This window comes from Pyxicephalus adspersus, chromosome 4 (genome assembly GCF_032062135.1).
Source record: "Pyxicephalus adspersus chromosome 4, UCB_Pads_2.0, whole genome shotgun sequence".
In the NCBI taxonomy this organism is placed as follows: Eukaryota; Metazoa; Chordata; class Amphibia; order Anura; family Pyxicephalidae; genus Pyxicephalus; species Pyxicephalus adspersus.
This window is the reverse complement of record NC_092861.1, coordinates 58,570,057-58,596,628: the sequence shown is the minus strand read 5'-3', so window position 1 is coordinate 58,596,628 and position 26,572 is coordinate 58,570,057. Positions and strand designations below refer to the sequence as shown.

Genomic DNA, 26,572 nt, shown 5'->3' with positions numbered 1-26,572 from the left:
TCACTTGATAGTTTAGTCCAAAGGTTTTTGATCCAAAAACCTTTTAATGAATAATAACTCCACCTCCAAATCAGGTCTATTTTGGTAGCTCAAATGCATATGTAAAATCTTTGTTTTGTCTTTGTTCTTTTAAATTAGGGGTTTATTTTCATTCTAATTTTCATTTGGTTTAAGCAAAAGGCTCATGTTGGCTTTCCCCATCGCATCCCCGGTCGTGAACTACTTTTCTTCAAGTATCAGAAACTTATGACTACCAAAGGTTCATATGTTGTGATAGTGAATTAACCAGCGACCAGAGATAACAAGTGAGAAGCCAGCTGGAACTTAGGACGCCTAATAATACATCTCCTGCCCACATTAAACACTGGGAGAGGAAGCAATACAGCTTCTGGCCCCTAAAGATGAGATGCAAGCAGTCAGAATAATGTCATAAGGGTACTCCCTACTGAAAAATGGGTGTATGCCAAACATTTCTCATTTTAATAGCTGTCAACTTTTATTTTTGCAGTTTCATACTGTGCTTACCATTTTTTTGTGTGTGGATTCTATAATTTAGTCAAAGTAATCTAGAATTCCTTAATTCCCCTGAGTGTGAAACCAGGCTAATAACTGTAGAGGTCTTTGCTGGATTTATAGTTTGCAATTGTTAATGTGCTCACAAATTTTACTATAACAAACTATATTTTATTTATTTTTGTTGGCTGTCTTTTTTATTTTTTTTTTTATTTTTTTTTTAAGGGTCCCAGGGACAAAGATTAAAAAAATCCCTAAAATGTATTGGCTACATGGGGGGGAATTATCATGCAGCAAAAAAAAAAAACTGGGAGGTATTATCCTTCAATAGTGAGATTTTTTTTTTCTGTGCACTGCATGAATTCTCATATTCTTTAGCAGTGACTCAACATAGACATTAATTTTCAGGGTTACACTCCAGACAGTGCACCCAACTCCACCCCAGCTCGCAGTTCACATGATCTGGACTTTTGGTTGGGGGGTTAGGAAAAAACATTCTTAGAAGGCGTCCATGTTAACAGTCAGCTCAATGCTCCCCTTTGCCCCCAATCCCTCCCAGGATGTACAGGGCTGGGATGGCTTTTGGCTTTAGATCTCTGAGATGTAAAATCTTTTAGCTTGAATTGCTATGTAATCATGTTTTAAGGACAGTTTGATGTTGATATAGTCAGCGAGTTTTACCTAAACCATATGTAACACGCTAAAAGACATTTCCTTAGCGCATTAGAAATGTGTGCATCAAAAGAGCTGTCAGACCCTCGGTGCCCTGCTTTACATTTGTAAAGCCTTTCCTGTACTTTCACTTTAATCTCAGTTGTATCCAGTTCTTTCCTCAGAGAATGGTTTGCACATCAAACATGACTTTTTAATAAAGACAAAAAAACCTCTTATTTCATGTCCTCATTTAGGTGCTAGGCAGGTGCATAAAACCTATGAAGCAGTAGTGCTACTTTCTCTGAAAAGACCACTCTATAGGCATGGTCTAGTTATCAAATGTCAAAATATTTTGCAGCTCTGATGTGGGAAAGGCCACTGCCTCTCCCCTTCATATGGGTACTTTAATGTAGGCATTGCTCTACATATTTAAAGAATAATGTATCTTTGGTGCAACTAGTGAGATTTTAATCAGCTTGTTAAATTATGGATGAATGTAAAAACTCATGAGCACTTTTAATGTCACTGGTTTTTTAAACTGAAAACAAGGTATTGCAGAATGGGTGCTATAACCAGTAATTAAAACCATTTTGGTAACCGTAGTTATAGTGCCTATATTAGAATTTACATAAACTGATTTTCCTACCAACAATAATTTTCCTGCCTGTTAAAAACAAGTAGATTTTCCTCAGTCACCTACTTTACTGTTTTTATCTTTGCTCTTCTCATTGGTTTAAATTTGCTGGGTTGCCTGGAGTATTTACATATGATTTCACTATGTTTACAGACTAGATATCTTCTGGTTTTCAACCTTGCCATCATAAACAGTTTTATAAAATAGGCCTTCACTTGTAATTTAAATATTCCATACCTAAGCATATGAAATAAGGAAATATAAATATATAAGTAATTGAGGATAAACTCTAGGCAAAAAGTAAAAAAAATGTAGTAATAAAAAACAAACAAAAATTTTATCTTGCGTAGTACCTGCATCCGTCTTGATATCAGCATTGCTGAGAGGGGGAGTGTTGTTCATGGCTTTTATGTTTAATACATTTTTTTATTGGAATATTTAAAGTTAACAGCATCTATATAAATATCTTGCAAACAGTACGATTAAAAAAACAAATATAGAGGAATAACGGAGGGAAATTGGGGACACCATGAACAAACATGTCATGGCTTTTTACAGTGCTCTAGTCAACATTTTGCCTTTGGACAAATATGACCCCAGCAATACACGGTTACTGTATTGTCCCATCAAATGCATTGCAAGTTTGTGCTGTGTAATGTAGTGTGCTTGGAAGTCTAGATTACCAGCCCGGCTAAATATTTTCAAATGCCTTGGCAGGTAAGCTGTGCATGAACAATAATTAAAGCTGAATGTTCTCCCTGCTGTATAGATGGAACAGTTTTAAATTTACCAGCTCAAGCCAAGCACCCTCCTTTCATCTTTTCTATCCATGCACATCCAACAATCTATCAGGCCCAAAGTCAAGGTCTACTCATACTCTACTACTTGTTCTTGTTCTTTTAACTTTGACATCCAAGAAACCAACAGTAAACATTACAGAAAATTGCATGACATTCAAAACATATAGATGACTATTGGTCAACCATATACTAAACATCATAGATATGAGACATCTGCATAAGACTACCTTGACGGAAGTCAACATTTTATAAAACTGTTTTCAAAGAACAAAAGAAAGAGGGGGGGAAAGGGAAAACAAGGAAAAAGCAGGGAGAGAAAGAGGGATGGAAAATTGGGGCTTGACAAGTCTCTCAAGTCAAGAAAAATATCCATTGTACGATGCATAGCTCATATATATTACAGCAATACGCATTTCTAGACATTATAAAAAAAAAAGTCGTTACCCAAAAAATCTGTATAATTATCACTGACAGGTAAGATATTCTGCTGACCAAAAAAACTGTTCACAATAAAACCATATACGTGCGTTTTTAGTTTTAGCCTGCTCGTCAGTTGCAAATAAATCTTCCATAGCTCTAATATAGTTAACTTTATCCATTGTTTAATAGTTGGGGCCCTTGTTTCCATAAAACAGAAATGCAGCTTTTTGCAGCATTCAGAAGGTGACGTAGAAGGGATGCATTATATTTCTTTCTGGACATGGTGGAGACATGGAGCAAAACCAGCTCCGGCTTATCCCGAATACACATCTGTCAGTGTTTTAACAATATCTGTTACCTTTCCCCAAAATAATTGCAGGAATGGGCAGTTCCAAAATATATGCAATAGTGTTCGTAGGGCACTTTGACAGCGCCAGCAAGAGGGCTAACAGCAGGGTACATTTTAGCCAGGACCACCGGCGTTCTGTACCATCTCATATGTCTTTAGAAATTAGTTTCTTGGTAGTAGCTACTAATGGACGCCTTATGGCCAATGAAAAGTAATTGCTCTCTTTGTTGGTCTGTGAAAGATAACGGTAACTCTTTCCCATCTCTCAACATATCCAGGTGTACCACCAGTATAATGGTAAAGTAATATTTGGTAGGAATACGACAAGAGTTCCCTACTGGTTACTGGTCCTACTGCTACACCCAAAAAATGTCGGAGTTGAAGTGATCTCTATATGAGGATCTCCTGCAGTCTCCAGATAATGGTCTGCTAATAGAAAACGAACTGCGGGGGCAGGGACCTTCTCATAGGCAAGGTTTGACTTGAAACATCAGGGAATATCTGGACAGTAGCTCAATCCAAGTCCACTTCACCTCTCTGCCAGGCCTTTTTCAAAATCTCCTCTTTTTTTGTGAAATGGTGCACTCTACATAGCACATCTCTAGGCTGGTTACGCAATAGGTGCCCCATGTTACTCACTCTATGAACCCGGTCTATAAATATTTCAGTAGTAGGAAGGCGATCCAGAAGATCATTAGAAATGGCCACCACTGTGGCACGTAGATCTGCACCAGATGTGGCTTCAGGAATGCCTCTTAATCTAATATTGTTGCGGCGGCTATGGATTTCCAAATTATCTGAAAAAGTGGTTATCTGCATATTAGAAACGGTAGACTCCAGACTTACTGTTTTTGCTTCCAATATAGTATGGGAAGATTCCAGAGCATTAACTTTGGTAGTAGTAGAGGTAAGTTGTTGCTGGATCTCATCTAATTTGTGTTGCATGGAGGCCTCAACTCTTGAGAGCATGCTATCTAGGTCTGATTTAGTAGGCAAAAAAGAGAGTACTGACCTCAGGTGGACAACTTGGTGTGAAGTCCCTGTATAGCGCCAGCTCTGTCAGGAGAGCCTTCTGAAATGCTGGTACTAGCAGAGAAGGAGGGCGATGCAGAGCTAGGGGGAATCTCCTGCATGTCAGTAGAGCCTGCTGGAGGATGCAGATGGTGCCGCTGCCCCCATCTTGGATAACAGACCAACACTGCCTCTCTGCTTGCTGACCTGCCTCGGAGTCCTCTTGCCTCGGGGCATCAGCCTGGGGACGCTGGAGCGGGATATATCAATGCCAGTCAAAGGTAATGCCGTCGTTCACAGGGAGCTCAGTGTCTGCACGTCCTCACTCCTCCATTGCGCAGCCACGCCCCCCACTGTCCCCTTCTGTGCTGCGTGTTTTCCAGACTTGGTCTCCCCCTTTTGGCAATGGACACTAATGTGCAACTGGTTTTATGCGTCCTGGATATGGCTGCCTGAGGAGGTACACTATGAATCTGCAATCTCTACTCTATCTTTTCAAGGTCCTGGCTACAATTATATCCAGCTAACTGTATTGTTACTGCCATACCCAAATGGAAGAAGGACAGAAGCACTTGTCAGCCTGCCTTTTGATGATCTGCATCAGTATTTCACCTTGCCGATCTCTTTCACTTCGACACGGGGACCTCAGTAGGTTCCCACTCCCTCCTCCATGCAAATACCTAACCAAAAGTCTTCTTGCTCACCTTTACTATCCTCCAGTGATTACCATTCCCCCAGCATGTATTGTCCCCGTCAGGTCTCCCTCATCTTTCATACAAGTGGACTTGCCTTGGACATCTGTTGAAGCATTCAGTTTGCTTCGAGCTTTGCCGGCATGCTTACATTTGAAATCTGATTTTGCAACCATACGAATGAACAATTAATGTTTAAATGTCTGAACTCTGTATAGCAATAATGTGAACTTTAATTTGAGGTCCAGGTAATTTACAGTTTCTGTGTCTGGTAATTCTAATTACCTTATCCTGTGCAATAGAGGTAATGCGTGGCCTTCCTTTCCTAATGAGGACCAGTTTCATCATCTTTGATGGTTTTTGTTATGCAATCAAAGTATGTGAAATTTTCTGGAACGATTGACCTTCATGCCCTAAAGTAATGTTAGATTGTTTCTCTTTACGTATTTGAGTGGTTCCATAATGTGGAGTAGAAAAGTAGTTGAACTGGACTGTTCACTGTATAGACCTGTATACCCATCCTACAGATGTTCTTGGACACATTGGGAAGGAAAGAATTTCCAGAGATAGTTACCAAGCCATTCCTTTTTATTAGAAAACAATTCCAGTTAGTTGACTACCTTATTAATCTGATGTCACAAGATACTAGGACCCAGGATTTGAATCCTGACCAGGGCACTGTCTGCATGAAGTTTGTATGTTCTCCCTATGATTGCGTGGGTTTCCTCTGGGTACTCTGTTTCCTCCCACATTCTAAAAACATAGGTAAATTACCCCCCTAAAAAAAAAACTAAACTAAACAAAAACTGACCTTTGAATGTGTTTAATTACATATTGCTATGGTAAGTTATTACATTGTTAGCCTCTTTGAGGGACAGCTAGTAACAATACTTTAGACGTTGTAAAGTGCTGCTTAATATGTCGATGTTATATAAATACTAGTTAATAAAAGCAAAAGTTGGCTAATTTAAAGAATTTAAAATATAAATTCTTATTTATAACGTAATGAAAATTATTCATTTTATATGTATTATTTCTTAGTTTGGATGTCCTCTATATTATTCTACAGTTTAGAAAATGATGAAAACACTGTGTTATGTCCATTGCCCAATTTAAGCTACATCAGCAAATACATCTGTATCTTCTAAAAGATAGGAATTTTAATATCCCTGTAGAATGAGAATCCATTTTATGTTGCTTGGCATAGCATAACCGAGCTTTCTTCAAAGGACATAACTGTTTTGCATAGACAACGGGCACAGGTTGGCTTCGTTCATGAGTTCTGTTTGTGTGCATGAGATTCCAATGCTCTGGGGCAGATACAGTTTCAGAATGGCAGTGAAACATCACTAACCAGTCAATCATTATTTTCAGTAGAAATTATATTTCTACATGGCCAATATACTAGTAGGTGTAGTAGTGTAATAGAAATCCACAGACCCAACAGTCATGACATGCTTGATGCTGATTATGTGTAATTGAATCATTAATTGAATGAGCAGGAAGGAAGGCAGCAAATAAACATGTTGGTTATAGTGAATTTCTCTCTGGAAATCTGAGTAACATGGGCTGTTCCAGACATTGTTCAGAAGAACAGTGTACTTGAAAAAAAAAGTGAATTGGAGAGGGGAAAACATATCAAGAAGTGCAAGAAAATTAAAGGCTACTCAGCTAAAAATGATCTCAAATGCTTTGAACTAGCAACCAAACCCTGAAAAATGTGAAAGAAAATGGAAAACTAGATAGAAGAATAGCCAAAATGGCAAAGACTTAGCTAGAGATCAGCTCCAGGAAGATCGAAGAAGGTCCAAAGTGACCTAGGAGTACTGTTACAAAAGGAAGACTCCTATGTTTTTTCCACTATCCAACACAGTAGAACTTGTTTATATTTTTGTGGATCAACTAAAGGGCTTATTTATTTTATTGGACAAGTCTACACTACTAAAGTTTTGTCTTTGCTGCAGGCTTGCTGGAACTAAAAAATAGGTCAATTGATCCTTGTTATCTTGGTATATGAATTTTATGTCTGTTAATGCAGTAACAGGAATGCATATTTTGATTTGATGTATGATCGAATGTAACAATTACATTGGATAGAACAATAATTATGACTAACATAACCAAATATCCTGTCTGAATTTTACAGGAGCTAATTTGCAAGGGGTAAGGAGGGGGGTTGTTTGGTCACAATGAGATATTGATATACAGATATAGATCCATGTTTTCCCCAGCCTTTTCTAGCTGGGCATACCACCCTGCACTTTTCAGTAACCACCTGCCTGTTTTTGGGTGTGGATACTGAAAGGCTGGGTCACAACAGGCCACCTCCTACTTACTACTTCCCACTGTACGTGTGTTTTTGTTTTTTCTTTTCCTATGATAAAATAAGGATACATTTTATTTCCCAGATGTCTAATGGGATGAGACAAGATCATTGTATGTTCTCAGCATGTTTTCTTTTTTAAACTTACCCCATCACTGCAGGACTACCCTCAATGACAGCAAATGCATGGATAATGTGATCCCTGCAACTGGAACAAATCAAGGCAGTATGATAAAATACTAAATGGGTCACAGAACATTGGAAGCAAGTGGAAAAACAATTTATGGAAAGAGAAGCAGTTAATTGACTTCATTGTTTACTACATCTTCCCAGACAAGTCCTTAAAATCTTTTTGAGGGTTTTTATCATAGAAGTCTTCCACTTCATGAGCATAAACACTCACTAGAAAGTTACCCCAAAAATGTTATTTGCAGCTATTCAATGCTTTTTTTCTTCTGCAGTGTATTGGTAGTAAAACTTAACCTGTTTATTGTACTGCTTATCAGAGATGATTAACACTATAACATATGGCTGTATACCTTGCTTAAGAGTACCTTGCCTAAATATTTCTGTAGTCTGGGAAATAGTAAAACTATGTGCGGATCCCAGCTCTTGAGGACTGAAGTTGTACAGCACTACTCGAATATAAGTGCCAGTTTATGTAAAACGGTTTATAATAAACACATATGGTGTATGAGCAAACTTATAGATGAATCAAAGCCAGTTGCAGAAAGTGTTCGAAATCTCAAGAATCTGCAAGCTCATTTGTTAGGACAAATTGCCATTTTTTTCTCCAAAAGCTTGAATGCCATCTGCTGGTCAAGTTTTGTTATACCTAATAATGAGCTATTATGTAATCATGTAAGCTTAGAGAAAACCCTTTTGTCTGTTATTGGTCATGATGAAAACAATGTTTAAGCATTTTCCAAGTTTTAAACCTATTTCATACATATTTTTGTTATCTAGGACACCAGTAAATTTAGGTCTGTGTTCATTGTGGCAAGCAGTGCTAGGGGTCAACGTTTGAAATTCAACTTTATGCTTTCTGCATAAAGTTTGTATGTTCTCCTCATGTTTGCATGGGTTTTCACAGGCAGTCCGGTTTTCTCCTGCATTCCAAAACCATGCAGGTAGCTTTTTTGGACTATATAGACTGTATAAGGACACATGAATATGGTAGGGAAATTAGACTGCCATCCCCTCAGTTAGTGATATGACTATGGACTTTGTAAAGCCCTATGTAATATGCCGACTATAGAAATATGATAATTATACTTTTTGCTTTTTAAATTGATATCAATGTCCCAGGGTGAAGCACTACCAAACAAAAAACTTGTTACCACTTTCCTATAATGTTATTTATCATTCATATAAAAAAAACTGACTAGTTATTACACACCTCCATTCTTTAATACCTATAAACTGGCTATCAGTATCTCTTAATACTTTTTACCTAAACACTAAACTTAAAATATTAATTTTCATTGTTTTTTTGTTGTACCTGTTTTTTTTTTAAAAAGCCAAGTTGCTGGTGGGGAAGAGAACGGGGTGGGGTGTCTGATTATATCTTATAAATATTTGCAGATTTAGAGAAGGCACGGGTAGATTATAGTTCATCCCCGTGTTGTGTTTATATAATGCATCCTAGAAAACTCCAAACATCTGTGCTCTTTAAATAATTGGGAATTTTGTCTGTATACAACAAGCTTCAGTCTTGCCAGAAGATTTTTGATTTTTTTTTTCCCTCAACTTTTAATTTATGTTCCACGGTTGTTGACTGCACATTTAGTTATGCCTCTATTGTTGATTGGTATAAATGTCAGATAAGTGATGGGTGAGATCATGACTACTAAGAAATGCAAACAGCTATGATCTAATGGGGAGGTGTGGATGTCATGCTAAAAAAGCAGTTAGGAAAACAACAGTTATCTTTGATGACAACTCTTCTTCATAGTTAACACTTTAAATACAGGATGCATGTCAAACATTTTCAGAAATTTGGTACAATATATGTACATTTGTCTCTAGGCAATGCATTAGTAAGTTGGAAGAAACATTCCCAAGCCCTTGCTATTAGTAAAAACCTGATATGTTCTACTATCTCACGGACATACCCGGTGGCTTATGAATTCTGTCACTAGTAAGTGCCTTTGACCATCTGGGAAAATTGTAGTAATACAATAAATAAAGCTAAGAAATGGTAACATTTCTATTTCTATGTATGTTTGCAACATTGATGTTAATATGTGATGATTTCTTTGTCTAGAAGTGGCATTCACACATACCAGTGCAGCACTTATTAAACTTTTTTTTGTACTTTTAGGTTGTTTGTTATCCAGTACAATTGAATTGACCTTGAAACTCAGGGGAGACAATACTACAGCTGCTATAGCATTGCATATGTGGGAATAGGCTGGTATATTGTATTTGTGATGTATAGAAATTTAAATTGAAAATTGAATTTGCAAGTTCTTCTATTTTTATAATGATTACATGGAAACTGTTTGCTCTTAGTCAATGAACCTTAGAGACAGAATAAAGGAAGCCAAGTAGCAAACAGGGCTTAGTGATGTCTCATTGTCAACATACATGTTCCTGTAATAACATAATTGAAGATGGCAAACTGTAGCTCTCCAGGTCATGTCTAATTATAAGGGTAAATGTGCACAGGGTGTGATAGGATTAAGAATTCCTCAGCAGATAGGAGAACAGAGTTCCCTCTGTAAAAAAAAAATCATGTACTCTTAATTTGCATTACATGAAGTACATGTTCTACATAATAATGCAGATATCTCCCATGTAATATTCATTATTAGTGAAAGTACTTATCAAATATTTTACAGTTTGGCTCTTTTACATGCCACGTGAGCTGTTTATATCTTATTACAGGAGTATGTCATTACGTACTTGTAATGATATACATTGTCATTACAAGAAATACCATATCGACAGAGTATACAGAAATCTAGTAATTATGCAATGTTAGACTGCTTGCAAAATTTGCTACTGGGGCCCAAAGCCTTTTTTTTTTTTTTTTTTTTTTTTTTTTTTTTTTTTTTTTTGTGTATAGATGCTGTAAAGGAACTATTTTAGGAAACATACATAAAATATTCAATTTGTCACCTTTTCCCTGAATATTTCTGGCAGAGTGGGCATTAGATTGTCTCTAGCATGCTTTTTAAATTCAATAAAACTATACCCATTTCATGTCCATTATATCAACTATATATATTCCCATATTATATCCAGACAGTGAACCTATTTACCTTCTAGTGTAGCTTGTTTTTTTTCCATCTTGTGATACGGTTTGCAATAGATGGCAAAGAGTAACCTCCATATATAAATATACCTACGCTAATGACCACACTTTTACTCATCTTTACTTTATTTGGATGGTTTTCCGTATATAAAATTCGACACTTTGCTCTGCTAATTTACATTGAAAGCAGAGGCAGCCTGGATATTTGATGGCCCTACATTTTTAAATGACACTTTACTATACATACTTTTTTTATTTTGTTTTACCCTCCTGATCAGCTATGAAGGCAAGAAATGGAGGATATTGCACAATTATCACTGATATTTCTCGCCTTCACATTATTTTAATAGTCGCCTTTCCTGTATGATCAAAGTAATTAAAAAAAAAAAAAAAAAAACAAACACTGTACTTCACATCAGTTGCAAAAAACTAATAGAAACCTACACATTTTCAGAACTTCACATAACACACCCCACTGAACAGTAAACCGCCATTTGGATTTAGTGGGTGTTTCAAAAGTTACTTTGGTATTTTATGAACTTTATCATGAACACTTATCACACTTCACTTTGATTTAGCTGCTTATTTCGTACATACCAAGTACATTTTCTGGTGGATCCAATTAACATGCATGTGTTTGAATCTGTGGCAAATGACTGCCTGGAGGAATCCCACACGAACATGAGGAGAACATGCAAACTCCTTGCTTATACTGACCCAGCAAGGATTTCAAACTTAGGACCCAGCGCTGTTAAGGAGTACTAACCACAGTTCTAACTATACTGCCTTATAACTAGAATTTTGATTTGTTAACAATCTTGGAAGTATGTGGTCATTTTATTGAGATTTTACAGTTAATGCTTTTGAATGAAAAGCCAAAAATCTCTGGTATGTTGTTAACTATATTACATATTTAATGTACAACACAATGTAATTGTGAACTTGCCTTTACAGATTGGTTGAGGAGTTTATGCTGCTTGCAAACATGGCAGTTGCACATAAAATCTACCATGATTTTCCAGAGGATGCATTGCTTCGCCGTCACCCGCCTCCACAAAATAAGTTACTTAATGACTTGATTGAATTCTGTGATCAAATGGGACTTGAGCTAGACTTCACGGATTCAGGGAGTTTACATGTAAGTAACATTTCATAACTTCGTAATTCTCAGGGAACATAGGTTGAGTGGTGCCCTAGCTACAAAACAAATTGCATAACTGTCTTTTTGAACAATTGCCATGAGAAACACATGCGTCCACTTCACTGGTTTATCAGCAATCTTCTTGCTGTTAACAGACTACCTCTCAATATGATATTTCAATTGAATAAATGTAATATATAAAATATGCAGGTATGAGATAAATAGAATGACAGTCACATTTTTGGATCTCTTGACTCAAACTGAGTCAGTAATATAGGACATAATATGGTAAGCCTTATTCTAAAATCCCCACCCCCCAAAGTAGGTTCACGGACAACGTGTGTGACTAGTGGTCTGCCAAAACTACAAATATGTGCTGCCTGATTATCGAAATTTTGTACTGCTAATCCTGAGCCTAAGGAGGTATAAAAAGATGCCTTTTATTGACCTGTTGTCTCATCACCCCAAATTATCTAAAGCACACAAAAAATAAGCTACTTAAGGTCTCTCCCATGAATGAGAATAGAAAGTCTTAAATAGGTCGAAAACATTTAAACATTCATCTTGGTGAAAGGAATTTTCCTAAATTGTGAAGGGGAGTGGGATGGGCGTAAAGACTATTATAATTGGCAGTCTGTCTAATCCTAATAAAAAGGCGCAGGTAATTATAAACAAAAGTATAACGTAAATAAACTAAGGAAGCTCATTTAAGATTTAAAATTTCTACCAAGAAAATCAACCATATTAGGCAGTGTAATTTTACTTAAAATTAGAATCCCCTGCAAAAATTAGGAAACCTTCAGTTTCAGGAATAGGGTTGAAAAAAATTAAGGAATTAAGCTTACCAGTATTGGGAGTTTAGTATGTAAGTTATGTAACCACAGATTCATCAATGCAGCCAGAAATCTCAATATTCTATCCTGTGGATTCCTGATCACTTTATGAAGATTAACAGAGTGCCTCCTGTACGTGCAGATGGCAACCCCTTTCTTTCTCATAGCATATTTTGTATGGAGGTATGAGAGAGTAAAATGGGCAAAATGAATGCAATAGATGTAATAGACTTTTTTTCTGAACCCTTCAGGTTGTTGTTAATCAGATGCTGAAGGGGTGCACATGCCTCCATTAACCCTAATATCACACAAGGTTTTGAGGTCCAGGAGGAGGTAAAAAAATAAGAGTAGGAGCTTGGCATAAAGTTGCACACAGGAGTTCTAGATGAACAGAAATTTTGTAGTAACGTGAGGTAGATGGTAACTTCCAGATCTTGAATGTACAGACTTAAAGCAGATTGTTTGCTTCCCACAGAAAAGCTTGAATGAACAGTTTGGGACTGATGAGTATTCTGCTGCACGCAAGCAAGTCCTGACCAACATGTGCTCCAAGCCTATGCAGGTAAGATAAAGTAAACTTCTTTTTTTTTTTTTTGTCAACTTTCTTAAGCATGACACAGTGGCTAAAGTTTTCCTGAAATGAAAACTTTGAGACCACCGAGAGACCACCTCTTTCGGTAGTCTCATATCCTTCTTTGGCTTACAGTACCATCTGTATGCTGATGACACTCAGATCTATCTGTCCACACCTGACTTGTCTCCCTCAGTCCTGGATAAGGTCCTATGCTGCCTGTCAGCCATCTCATCATGGATGTCTGACCGATTTTTGAAACTCAACCTAGATAAAAAAAGAACTCATCATCATCCCCCTTCAAATTCCAAGTCTCCCCCTGACATATATCTAACTGTTAACAACACTGTTATTCGGCCCTCCCCTCAGGCATGTTGTCTTGGTGTCACCTTTGACTCTGCCCTCTCATTTACCCCCCCCATATTCAGAACATTTCCAGGTCCTGTCACTTTCACCTACGCAACATCTCCAAAATCCATCCCTACCTGTCCCCAGAGACCACCAAACTCCTTGTACATGCTCTTATCTCTTGTCCGGACTACTGTAACATCCTTCTCTCTGGTATTCCACTAACCCGACTCTCTCCTCTACAATCTATTATTATTGCTGCAGCCAGACTCATTCATCTTTCCCACTGCATCTCTTTGCAGATCTCTACACTGGCTTCCATTTCACCTTTAGAATCAAATTCAAGCTCCTGTGCTTTGCCTTCAAATCCCTCCACAGTTATTGTCCCACTTACATTTTTGACATGGTAAAAAAGAGGACTCCTCCAGTCGCTCTCTACGCTCCTCCTACGCTCATCCGTGACCTACTAATGATTTCCTCACTCATAACCTCATCACACACACGGATACAAGACTTCGCTAGAGCTGCCCCAACTCTCTCGAATGGTCTTCCTCGTCCTATTCGGCTTGCTCCTACTCTCTCCCCTACCTGTCTTCTTTTATTTGAAACTGTCACCACTTCCCACCACTACATATCTCCCATCCTATCCTGTGTAAATTCCCCCACCTACTAGATTGTAAGCTCTTCGGGGCAGGGTCCTCTCCTTCTGTGTCACTGCCTGTATTAGTCTGTCATTTGCAACCCCTATTTAATGTACAGAGCTGCATAATATGTTGGCGCTATATAAAGCCTGTTTAATATTATTATTATTTTATTATTAATAATAATAACCTTTCTTCAATAAAAATTTTGAAGAAAGGTTTTTTGTTTTTTGGTGTGTGTATTGCAGCATAGGTATGATGCTATGTACATGTCTTGCTATATTGCATCAGTATGAATAGTCCCTAAAATGTAACGGGAGATAATTTTATTGGAGTCACAACACAAAATCATGACATGACAGGTGGGATTTGTGTCTAGGGATGGACTACCCCACCACCTCCACACTTCTTTTCTACACCTTCATGTTTGCTACTTTTAAAATGACTGCCTGTCTTGATTATTCTAAGATGGTGCTTGGTAGGTTTAACATCAGATTAAAGCAGTAGGTAATTAGCAATTGCAAAGTTAAAGGAATAAAAATATCTGTTTGTCTACTGTAAGAACAGTATGCTTGTGACTGGGTGTGCCCCCTTTTCCTTGACTTTTGTTGGTTAATTGAGGGGGAGCTTTTTTTCAGATTTAAGCAGTTTATGTAATTAACCAACGGTTTTCAAAGTAGAAATTCTTTAACAGATTTTTTTCTTGAATGAATGAAAGGCTTTTAAATTATTTGTACAGCTTTGTAAAAGTGTTTTAGATGGATAAAGCCTAATATGAATTCCCCCTTTCTTTTTTCATTATGTAGATGGCAGTATATTTCTGTACCGGAGCTCTTAGGAATGAGATCCTTTTCCATCACTATGCACTCAATGTCCCTTTGTACACTCATTTCACTTCTCCCATAAGACGCTTTCCTGACATCATTGTTCACCGCCTTCTTGCATCATCTCTTGGTAAGTATAGTTCAAGAAAGCAAAGCTTAAATCATTACCTTGAAAATGTCACTTTTTACTTTGCCCATGAAGGGAAAAAACAGGTTTACTTTAGAATTGCCCCGTCTAGCTGCCTTTGTATGCATCTCCTTTTTCCTTCCTTTCTGCTCCTTTTTCTCAGCAGAACAAAAATACATACCTGGATGGAAATACATACCTCTCTAAGGGGAGTACTTAACTTCCTCACTTTCCTCCCATGTTATAGTGCTGCTGCTTGGAAATTGGCCTTGGACTGTGTTAATGACCATGATTATGGTAGGGACATTAGATTGCTGGAGACAGTTGGAGACATGACAGTGAACTTTGTAAAGTGCTCTGTAATATGTACATAATTGTACGGAGCTTCTTCACTCAATTCACTGTCAAGTGTTAAATAAAAAGCAGAGACGAGAAAAGGAAAAAGGTGTGTACAAAAGTGCACAAACATATTTTCTAAAAGCAGATAACCTGTGCTCCAAAAAATGGGTATGCACATGGAAGAAAAAGATGGTGACCTCACACATGCGCAGTGTGAAATCGACCCCCCCCCTCTTTTTTTTTTTTTTTATTTACAAATTTAGCGGCAAATGTTCTAGATCTGTGCAAATAAAGGTGTCATTTTATACATTAGGGGGGAGATGACAGCAGCATGGACATACACCTCTCTCATGTTGGTGTACGAGGGCTAGGATTGTTTCACAGTACAAGGTGGGTGGGGAGCAGCACAGCTGCTTTAGAACACGCCCACTCAAAGATAAGAGATGCCTGCATAGACAGAGCATACACAGCTGATTGGGCGTGTACAAAAACCATCACTATCAGCTGGTAGTACGCATTCTGAGGGTAAGATTATCTCATAGGACACCTGTCTTTCCCACCCCTCACGAACCACAGAGTGCTACTGACCCGCCCATATGCAAATGCTGGGCGGCTCATTGAGCCATGGCTGTGGTTCAAACTGAGGAGGAAGAGCTGAGCAGCACACGGGGAAGGGATGCTCGTGCATATTGCCCAAGGGGATGGCGGCTGGTCCTCCACGATCCTTTCATATGTCGTGGACAAGAAATGCCTCCTTAGATTTCTATAGCAGTACCACCTGCGTTGGGAAACTATGCTTGAGAGGCATTATGATGCCCTTAGCTGTTGCTTTTAATTTGGTTACGATGGGTCACTTGTTCTTAAATTCTCCTTTATCCATTCTTGTTGGCCACCAGTAGTTGGTGCTGTTCTCACATGTGTGTAACAAACTTTGTGCTTTCAAATGGCAAGAGTTTGTTATGCACCTTACATTAGAGCACCATCTAGTGATGTGGCCCTAGTATAAACAGATTATATTTCTAACCGCAGTTTCAGGTAAAAAAAAATAATCACTACTTATATTTGCGCACATATGGTATTTTAGCCAAGAGGAAATACAGTGGTACCTAGGTATAAGTCCTTAAACCGTTCCAGATCCTTGGACTTATACCAAACAAATTTTTCCCATAAGAAATGCAAGGTAAATGATTTGCATCAGGAACATTGATGTTTAATGTATTTCTTTTCTGTTAATGCAGTAATAACTCGATTGATGATAACAATGTAATCTTTTTTTGATGGTTGTAGATTCTCTCTCCTGAAGAAGCGGATATTTCCGCAAAACACGTAGAGAACTAACTCAGAATGTATCCCTCACAGGGACACTCTGAAAGGAGAGGCTATAAGAATGGTTTTATGTATTTGAAATAAGCCTTTTAATCTAAATAATAATAAAATTTTTGTTATTTTCATAATACATGTTATTATTGGCCTAAAAAATCCTGCTACAAAAATTGATGTACTTCACTGTATGTAACATTTTAAGTCTGTGCCATAATTGGCCAGTATGCTGCGCATACTTGCAGATTGTGGCAGATGCTCACCACCCATAATAGTTTTAATGCCTCTTTATGCTGTGTTCTTTACAAATTATCTTACATTTTCTGTATGACTGAAGCTGATAAGACCCCTTGGGCAGCCCAGTATATGTACACATGGGCAGTTCTACTTCTAACACTTTGTTCAACATTTGTTATGACTATGTGTGATGACTCCATCAAGCAGGCATGGATTTACCTGGCAGGCTATGTATGGCCATAGTGTTAGGGGGGGATACAAGTAATTATTCGTGCATATACACTGATGGTATACACACAAAAAACTTTTTCCAATTCCAGTAGTGTGAAATTCTTGTAGATATCTTGTAGCCTTCTAAATCACCCTAAATATTTTGAACAATTTGTTAAGCAATGTTTGTTAAAAAAAATTTCTACAAATATCTATGGACACCAGAACTTTAAAAAATAATACATAAGATCCATGTTGCTCACATACACTGGAATTAGTGTCTATAGGAAGATTTCTGTACTAGTAATGAGATTTAATGTTAGGTAAAAACCCAGTGCTAGTGGACCCCAGGGCAAGGTGTTAATCCTCTCTGCAAGCCCACAGATAGCAGTAAATGCCTGGTCAGACTGAGGCAAGAAATGGGCTTACTTTTTGGGGCCATCACTGCGGCAGAAGCCCTTTCTGCCTTTGGATTGCAAATGAGTTGTGCGCAGCTCTTTAGTCCCAGCTTCTGCCTCTAGAGGACCTCCAATGGTTGTGCAGCTGGGAGTCTGGAAGCTAGTGATTTGAATTTGTTACTAACCTGGTAGGAAATGCTTAGACAACCTTGATATAAAAAATTGGTGGTTGTATCTTTAACAGTGTCCAAAATTTTACAATTTTTGCTTTTTTCAGGTTGTGGTCCAAAGCTAAAACTGCCAAAGGAAGCAATCCAAAAGCAAGCAGAACACTGTAATGATCGAAAAACTGCATCCAAGAAAGTGCAGGAACTTAGTGCCGAGCTATTCTTTTCTGTATTTGTAAAGGTAAGCCTTAAAAAATATGTACTTTACTGCAAGAATGAAGGCACAAACTGAAATGTGTATATGTACATTCATTTCCTATCTTAAATAAATAATATGGTGTGTATCATGAAGAAAACACAAATTAAGGAACTGTATGTTTCGCATAGAAACAGGCGCTATGACATCAGCAAAAAATAAATAAAACACTGTCTTTGCAGGAAAGTGGTCCTTTGGAGTCGGAGGCAATGGTCATGGGGGTTTTAAATGAGGCCTTTGATGTTTTGTTGTTGAGATATGGTGTCCAGAAGCGGATCTACTGTAATGTAAGTTTGACCAGTGACACTTGTAATAAAGTATTGACATTAACAAAATATTGCTGATTTTCTTGCTATACGTATAAAACTAACAGAAAAAACTGCATATAAAGGTTATGGACAACTCATGCAATCCCTCCCCTCAGACATGTTGATACATAAGGTCTGTTGTGGTGTATTGCCCAAATTAAAAGAAGCATTTGCTTAGTGTTGATGTATGTGTCTTTCAGGCCTTGCCTCTAGCAAGCTATCATTTCCAACAAGTGGGTAAGAAGCCAGAGTTGACTTTGTTGTGGAAACCAGAACAAGATGACGATAAACCAGTGCCACAGGTAAATATCATAGAAATATTTCTAATTTGCAGTAAAGCAAAGACGGTATATGTGGTGTCTTATGCCATAACACTTTTCACTTTTCTTTCTAATTGAAATTATCTTTTTCCATGGATTGTTAGCCTATTAACAAGGAGCTGCATTTCTTAGTGGTAGTTAATGAATAAAAGCATTAGGTCCATTAGCAGCATAATCCTTGTAGTTTATCATACCGGCCTTTGATTCTTTCTGTGATAAACGGCATGCTAAAGTGCAATGATAACGGGTGTGAGCACCATTCCAAGGTTGCTTTGGTACACTGAATTGTTTGGCATGTAAGAAACTGATTCATGGTATTTAAGGAATAGTTTTTTGTGGTTAAAAATGCCCCTCTACCCCCCCCCCCCCCTATTTTTTTTTTCCTTAAAAATTATACCCTCCCCCCTATTTTTTTTTTTACTCCAAACTATATACCAAGACAGGGGCGCACCGTCCAGAGCCGCGGACCGTGTCTCCTGTATGCGTCGTCGGCTCAGACCTGCGATGGGAGAGTGGGCGGGTTCTGTCATCATGACCGTCACACGGCTCCCAGCGCATGCGCTGTCTGGTGTCTGTGCATTTAGTTGTCCCTGAGCTCCAAAAGGTTGGGAACCACTGTGCTAAAGAGCCACCACATGCACTATACGATACCATCTACTGACCAATGGGACATTTAAATGTTGCCTGAATCATTAACAATGCAAATATCCCATCTCAGGTGTGTTTTTGTATGTTTTTAACGGGGCAGATAATATGAAGCCAGTTGAATCTGGTGTTAAAAAACCGATTTAGTTAAATCTGTGAATAACACTATTCTTGTATTATTCCACTTATTTGTATTATATTTTTTATTGTCAATATTGGAAAACTACTTTATTGCCTGCTGTATTTAGACTTTGTAACCTAAGAGGTGTTGAACTATGTTTGATCTCATATATTTGTTCTACTGATGTCTGGTTACTGGTTGGCACTCTTCTCTTTTTGTTTTGAACCCCCTATTTGTCCCTTAACCACCTGGGCGTTTCACTGATGTCTAGATTTCTGTACCAAAAGCGGTACACGGTTTTTCATGAAATTTTTTTTTTTTTTTTAAATTGTAGACCTGTAACTTACAGAAATATGTCCGAACAAGGGTCTAGTAGATATCATGAATATAAAAAAAGTTTGAAACACCCAATCATGTAAGAAAAAAAAAAAATTACTTTTAATAAAATTAAATAAACACAATCCGCTTAAACAAGAATACATAAATTAAAAATACTGAAAATGCAATAATTCGGTATACTGTATAGTAATATATTTTTCTAAAACACCTCCCTAGTGTGGTAAATGTTAAAACAGAGTCCAACATCACATACCTATAGACAAAACCACATAAATATATTTTGTATTATTTTGTATTGGATTGGTTACAGGACTTTGTATTGAATCCAATACAAAATATTTGAATTTCCCGCTACGACCCCCGTCGACGGGCGCATGCACTGACATCAGGAATCGCCGAGGGACTCGTACGCGAACCCCGGGTGTTCTAATTCTTTCCGAACTTCAGTACTTCCATTCAAAAAAGTGTTACATTTTTTGCATGGAAATTTATTTTAGATTGTAGGCTATAATTCACCGAATTACTCAATAATTACTTATAATTCACCGAATTACCGCATAGCTCACCAAAATTTTATTATTAAAATTTTTTTTTATAAAACATAAAAAAAAATCTTTAAAAACGTGTGTAATGTACCTGTACAGTAGCTTATAGATAGAGAGAGACTTGTTGTGTAATGGTATTGTTTTCTTTATTTCAAAATTTCAATAAAAACTTTGAAACAAAAAAGACAGATTTAGATCACTGGCTTTTTGCAATTTATCCTGGATGTCATAACTGTACATTTGCTTTTCTCTCCTTTACCAGGTAATTGGCATCTTTACTCTGCTGGAGGTGGTTTTGAAGTCAGAAAATGTACCTATGAAGTACACAGCGGTACTGAAGAGACCTGAGGCCACAGAGTAGTAAACCAAAAAACTAACATGACTTCAATATGTGAAGATGACTTTGCTGCTCTGTCATATCGCGTCATGTACAGATACAATTAACTTTTAACTTCCAGGGCAATATCCTTTTTTTTTTAGTAGTATCAAGCTTTTTTTTTTTAATTTCTTTTTATGTCCTGCTCTTTTTTTATGCAAGTCTCCTGGAGACTGGATTTAACCTTTTTAGACCAGGAGTTTATCAGCCTTTGGGACTCTCAAATAATCGGGGCACTAATATTTCTTTCACAGTAGCTGGATTGCTTGATGTTGCAATTGAGAGCTTGGATCAGTTTTTATTTTGGTTAGGATTTTGTATTTGCAGTAGCCCATGACACATAACCAAAGGTATTTGTGATAAAACAATGAACATATCACATTTTTAGCTGTTTTTGAATGAATTTTATTTTATAGGTTGGGCAGAGGCTAATGCCTAGTTAAAGCAAACAGCCCTGATTTTAAGTGTTTACATCTCAAGCAATTATTTTGCACTATTATTGAATTTCTTGTGTATGTACAGTGTTGCCAGTATTAGTTGAAAACAAGCCACCCGGCATGTGTGTATATTATCAGACTGCAAGCTATATGTGAGATACATTCAGTTTTTTAGTAACTTCTTAGCCTTTCTAAAGTTTTATGTGACTGGTCTTATATTTTGTTTATAGGTTGCAGCTTTGATATCTGTATGGTTTTGAATACTAGGCCTGTGGGGTATTTATCCTCAAGGAATATAGCTATTCTAGCAGCATAAGTGACATGTGAATGCAGGATGCTGCTTTTTTAATTTAAGGTAGGCGGTGTGAGATGGACTTAAAGTAAAGTAAGTAAATAGTTTTGTACATAATAGCATTCAGTCTAAAGCAATGGACTTAATTTTTTTCCCTGTCTGAAGAAATAATGTAACCCATAGCTAAATGTGGGAGAAATATTAAAATAAGGTTGCTTTGTTGCAGCATAGACTAAGATAGTCCTTTTCACAGGCACTATTCTAGAGACGATTTAGCAGCCCTTTCATTTCCCTGGTACACACAGTGCTGTAAGAAGACACCTAAATTATCCAACTTGCATGGAGTTATAACAAAACTGTGTAGTTAAGATCTGGTATGTTTTGCTGACTGATAATCTGTGATGCACCATTCAATAAAGTGATCTGCTCTGTGCATACTTGTCTCGTATCTTACTGTTACTATGCACCACTGTCGTGTATCTGAAGTATTTTCTATAGCTATATGGTTGACTAGTTTTTTAAGTCTTGTAACCCTTACAGGTTATAGTTTGTATCCATTTGGATTCTTGGAATATATGTGTGATTGCGGAGGACCACAGCTTTTTGCCACACCCAAGAATTGAGATTATAACAGTTTCTTGCAGTTGGGTGATTATATAATGGTTCAAAGAACAGCTATTCCAAAATTCTATCTAAGCAAAATTGTAATCACGTTGAAAAAAAAGTTAAATACTAGTGGTTCATACTAGTTCATGTTCATACTAGTGGTAATTTTACCACTCCCGGGGCGCCTACTTTTTAAAAAAAAAAAAAAAAATTTTCAGGAGCAACAGCAAAAAAAAAAACACTGCAGCTCTCTTCTGCCTGTCAAATAAAAGACCCCCCCCCCCCATTCAGTTCAGTGTTAAACCTACTTGAAAAAAGCACTAGTCTGAAAATGACCTTACATATAAAGAAAATTCTATTCATGTAAATCATGAGGAATCCCTTTTACAAAATGCATTCTTGTATATGTTGTCATATTTGCTAAAAAAACAAACAAAAACAAAAAGTCCAGTCAGAAGAGCACTGCTTTGTGGACTGTCATCCGTTCTTAACTATTTAACGGGTATAATGATACATACAAGTCCTACACAATGCTTACATTTTTATTTTTGACCTGTATATTCTACTTATAACCTTTTACAAAGTAACACATTTGTTTTTTATGGGACAAAAGTTTTTTTTATCCATGTTATGTAAATAATTTCATAAGTTGTTTTGTTGTAAATTGTATTCTTTAATTTTTCTTATTTAAAATAACACTAAAAAAGGATGTTTCATGTACAGAGCATGACGGAAGAGTTCATTTAAGTTTACTTATGTTAACTATGGGTTTTTGAGGTTTTTCTATAATAATAATATATAGGTTTCTATATTAATAACTTCCAAATTATTCACTGAAAATTTGCGCCATTTTAGACCCGTGGGGAACTGCAACTGTCTTCTGCAGACTCAACTGATAGAATTTATTTTAATGGGAGCAGTTGGGAGCCATTTTTGGCACATGACTTGTGACAGACCTCAGATTGGTATGAAAGGCAATCACATAACCAAAAAAGACCAATCAGTTTCTTAAATTACCACACTGTGGCCGCAACCACATCCACAACCGCTTACAAAAGTGTTATCTGCAGTTTGCCAGACCCACAGCTGTTTGCAGATTTCTGTTGCACGCTGCCCAAGTCTTCAGTTAAGCCTCAGCAAGAATTCGGCAAGTGTATACTGTAGCTGAATGTCCAAATGGTTGATGTATACACCACTACCTCTCCAGCAACTACAGAAGTAGTGTACTAATTTTACTAGCGCGTTGGCACACTAGCACAGCTAAAAAAAAAAAAAAAAAAAAACATTGACCTAAAGAATTTCATGTCTATATATTTATATATTTATTATTATTATAGTATTTATATAGCGCAATCATATTACGCAGCACTTTACAAAGACCATAGTTGTGTCACTAACGGTCCCTCAAAAGGGCTCACAATCTAATGTCCCAACCAAAATCATATGTCATTTATACTGTCTAGGGCCAATTTTTGGGATGAAGCGAATTAACCTCACTGCATGTGGATGGGCCAGGGGGCATAAGAACCATCAGAGTTGGAGCCACCTCCCTGCTGTTGCTCTCCTATTTACTGCGGCCGGCATTGATACTTCCACCGCTGCAGTAAATAGGGAAAGCTCCCTGAAGGGAAATCCCTCTCCTCCACAATTCATATGACCTTTACAACCTTATTGTTGCAAAACATACCGATGGCATTGGTTCCAGGTATTTCTAAGCTTGTAAATGTTCCTGTGGGAGCCATAATCCAAGGGTGGGAAAAAAAACATCATTTCACAGTAAACCGGCCACAACCAAATGCACCTTGGAACATTTCTGACAGGCGTCAAAAGAATGTTTAGAAGAGTTGTTTATCATGGTGTGGGGCTGTTTTTAGCATATGCTACTGGTGTCCTTCATATAATTGAAGGAAGGAAGAATGGAGAAATGTACCAGGACATTCTTGTTAATCTGCTGCAATCTACCAGGATGATGAAACAAGGGTGAATATTCCAGCAAGACAGTGATCCCAAACACGTGTGGTGTGTAGATTGGAAAAAAAAAAGTGCCGATCTAACTGTGCATGCATGAGAGCGGCAATTTTTTTTTCTATTCATGACAGGGATGCCTGACGTAGGTATCCTGAGACATTGCACTCCCATTAATTCTTGATCGCCGGGGGGGGGGGGGGGGGGTTGTTGCTTTTTTTAGGGTGTTGTCCTAAAAAAACACTTGATTAAAAAAAAGTAAATTTTAAGTGTTGCCAATTTACTTTTTCAGTGAGCCACTTTTGTTCACAGGGCTCATGGGGTAGCTAGCAGCAAGTCTCGGAAGACAAATTGTTTAGTTTTTTTGCCATATTCACTGAATAATTCCTTACAGAGAAACACTGTCCACTGGAATACAGTTAGAGATCAAATAACTCCAATTGGGGCCCAAGGTTGCTTTGTACGCAATGCCTCATCTAGGATTGTTAACCTCCATCATTTCATTAGAGATCTTTAAATGTCCATCTTCATCTCCTGCAATGGGCAGATGTGATCCCTGGACATCTTTGCAGTTGTCGGAGGTTCTTGGATCTCTAAACTGGTAGACATTCCAGATTCCACAGGAATCTCATAAACCTTGATAATTCAACCGATGCAAACAAAAGGATGGAAATCTTGCATGTGGATCCAGTGAGACAGGGAACCTCATCTCATCTAGAAATGTCCTTTTTATCAGAAACTCCTGGCAGTATGGAAAACGGTGCTGTACATACAGCACCGTTCATGCTCTATGGAGAGGGGAGGGGGAGAGCGACGGAGCGGCACCCTGCTGCGCGCTCTCCCCTTCACTTTCATTACGATCGGCTGTCGTCCATCGTCCGTGGATCCGGCAGGTCGGTCGTCTGGACGACACCGACTGTACACACGGCAGATTTTCGCCCGATAATTGGCCGATGCTGATTATCGGGCGATAAAAATCTGACGTGTGTACGTAGTTTAAGTCTCTTTTCCCTGTCTAAAATTGTCTATGCAGTGTCCTATAAGTCTCAGCAGTACACCTAAAGGGTATAGAGTGCACAGATACCTTTCCTCTGAAGTTGTTACTGAGGGTTCTAAGGAAAATGATGCTACGTCTCCTAGTCTCTTACCATTTGTCTTTCTGTTTTACAGAAACTGTACTTCATCTAAAGGTGTGAAATTTGAGATGTGGTTTAGGAAAGTGTGTTTTTTTTTTTTTTATACTCCTCCTGAACACTGTGGAGCTGGTCAGTTTTTCTGTTTTAGTAATATATAGGGTTAATGTGACCACCTTAAGAATTCTGTATCTGTTACCCCATCCTAATAAAGTAGTATTTTACATTTTATGGAGGGTGGGTTGGATTAGGACATAAAGCTCAATCCAAGTGCAGGTGCCAATTTTCCATGCTTATTTTAAGATACTACTAGCACCAGGTCCTCCTATTAAAAGACTTGTTTGAGCAGTAGATAGGATGCTGCTTTCCAAGAGTTTTCCCTTTCTTTCTTCTTGGGATTTAAATGTGGTTTTGAAGCCTTAACTATGTTCTGTTTTGGCATTTTTGAGAAACATTTCATGTCGGAAGTGATTTTGCTAGTAGCTATGACATCACCCAGAAGGATAGGGAAGTTACAATGTCTACTTGTACAATTTTGAGAAGCTTTCAGAGGCTTTACAACTTCTAAAAGCTCCTTTGCCGACTGGGGTAAGATAGGCTTTTGGATTAGCTTGTGAGGGGAAGCATAAAATTCCCTTCACTAAACTTGGGCCATACTCAGTGCCAGTTACCCAGGCATAGAAGGTATTGGTACCATTTTTACATTTTAGCAACCCCAAATCTGTCCAATGAACTTAATGTCCAATGAACAACTGTCCAATGAACAGTTGTGGTCCTTCACTGATGGATTTTCATTACATCTCTGTGGGGTGTGGGACATGGAGGGGAGTCAGGAAATCCAAGATTAAGTCTACAAATAATTTGGTTTTCACAAACTCTTCAATAACCGTTTAAGATCCTATTCTATATCCCAAGTACGCTATATTTAAAGTCCTGAGGATGTAGATGTTAGAGAAGCACTTCACTGCATGTTTCCATTGGGAGGAGCAGTGTCTCAGCTGCTGGCCAGGAAGAGTTTATGGAAACCAAACGCTAGCGTAAATCTGAATTTAAAAGTCAGCAGAATTTTAGGGAATAGAGGTACAAATTGATGTTTATACTGCTACATTTGTTTTGTGCTGCATTGTAGCCTTTTATTTTTAAAATGCTAAACATTTGTACAAATCATGTGTTGTACCTATGCCCTTTTGGCAACAGAAGCCTTCAATTTGTAAAACACTTAGCCGTATACCTGGCAAATGCTATTTTTTGCTTTGTTTTTATCAATCCTATAACAAAAATGTATGTTGGGACTTCCTATGTAGATCTATGTTGATGCAGACATTCAAGCCTTGCCCTCACACTGCAGCACTCATTTGTATTTGTATTTTTGCAGTCAGTTTTAAAAAATACAAATTATTTGCAGAAAACTTTTGATA

The 26,572-nt window shown here is 37.7% G+C and overlaps 1 protein-coding gene across 2 annotated transcripts in view; it reads left to right on the top strand.

The window, feature by feature from the left end:
* DIS3L2 (DIS3 like 3'-5' exoribonuclease 2) overlaps positions 1–21,883 on the top strand; it is a 157,719-nt gene extending 135,836 nt beyond the window's left edge. For both annotated transcript variants that reach the window (XM_072408312.1, XM_072408313.1), the window contains 7 exons: positions 11,610–11,793; positions 13,105–13,191; positions 14,996–15,143; positions 17,922–18,052; positions 18,250–18,354; positions 18,576–18,677; positions 20,608–21,883. In XM_072408312.1, the coding sequence (XP_072264413.1) occupies positions 11,610–11,793; positions 13,105–13,191; positions 14,996–15,143; positions 17,922–18,052; positions 18,250–18,354; positions 18,576–18,677; positions 20,608–20,706 (856 nt within the window). In that variant the 3' untranslated portion in view covers positions 20,707–21,883. The remainder of the gene's footprint in view (positions 1–11,609; positions 11,794–13,104; positions 13,192–14,995; positions 15,144–17,921; positions 18,053–18,249; positions 18,355–18,575; positions 18,678–20,607) is intronic.
* The last annotated feature ends 4,689 nt before the right edge of the window (positions 21,884–26,572 follow it).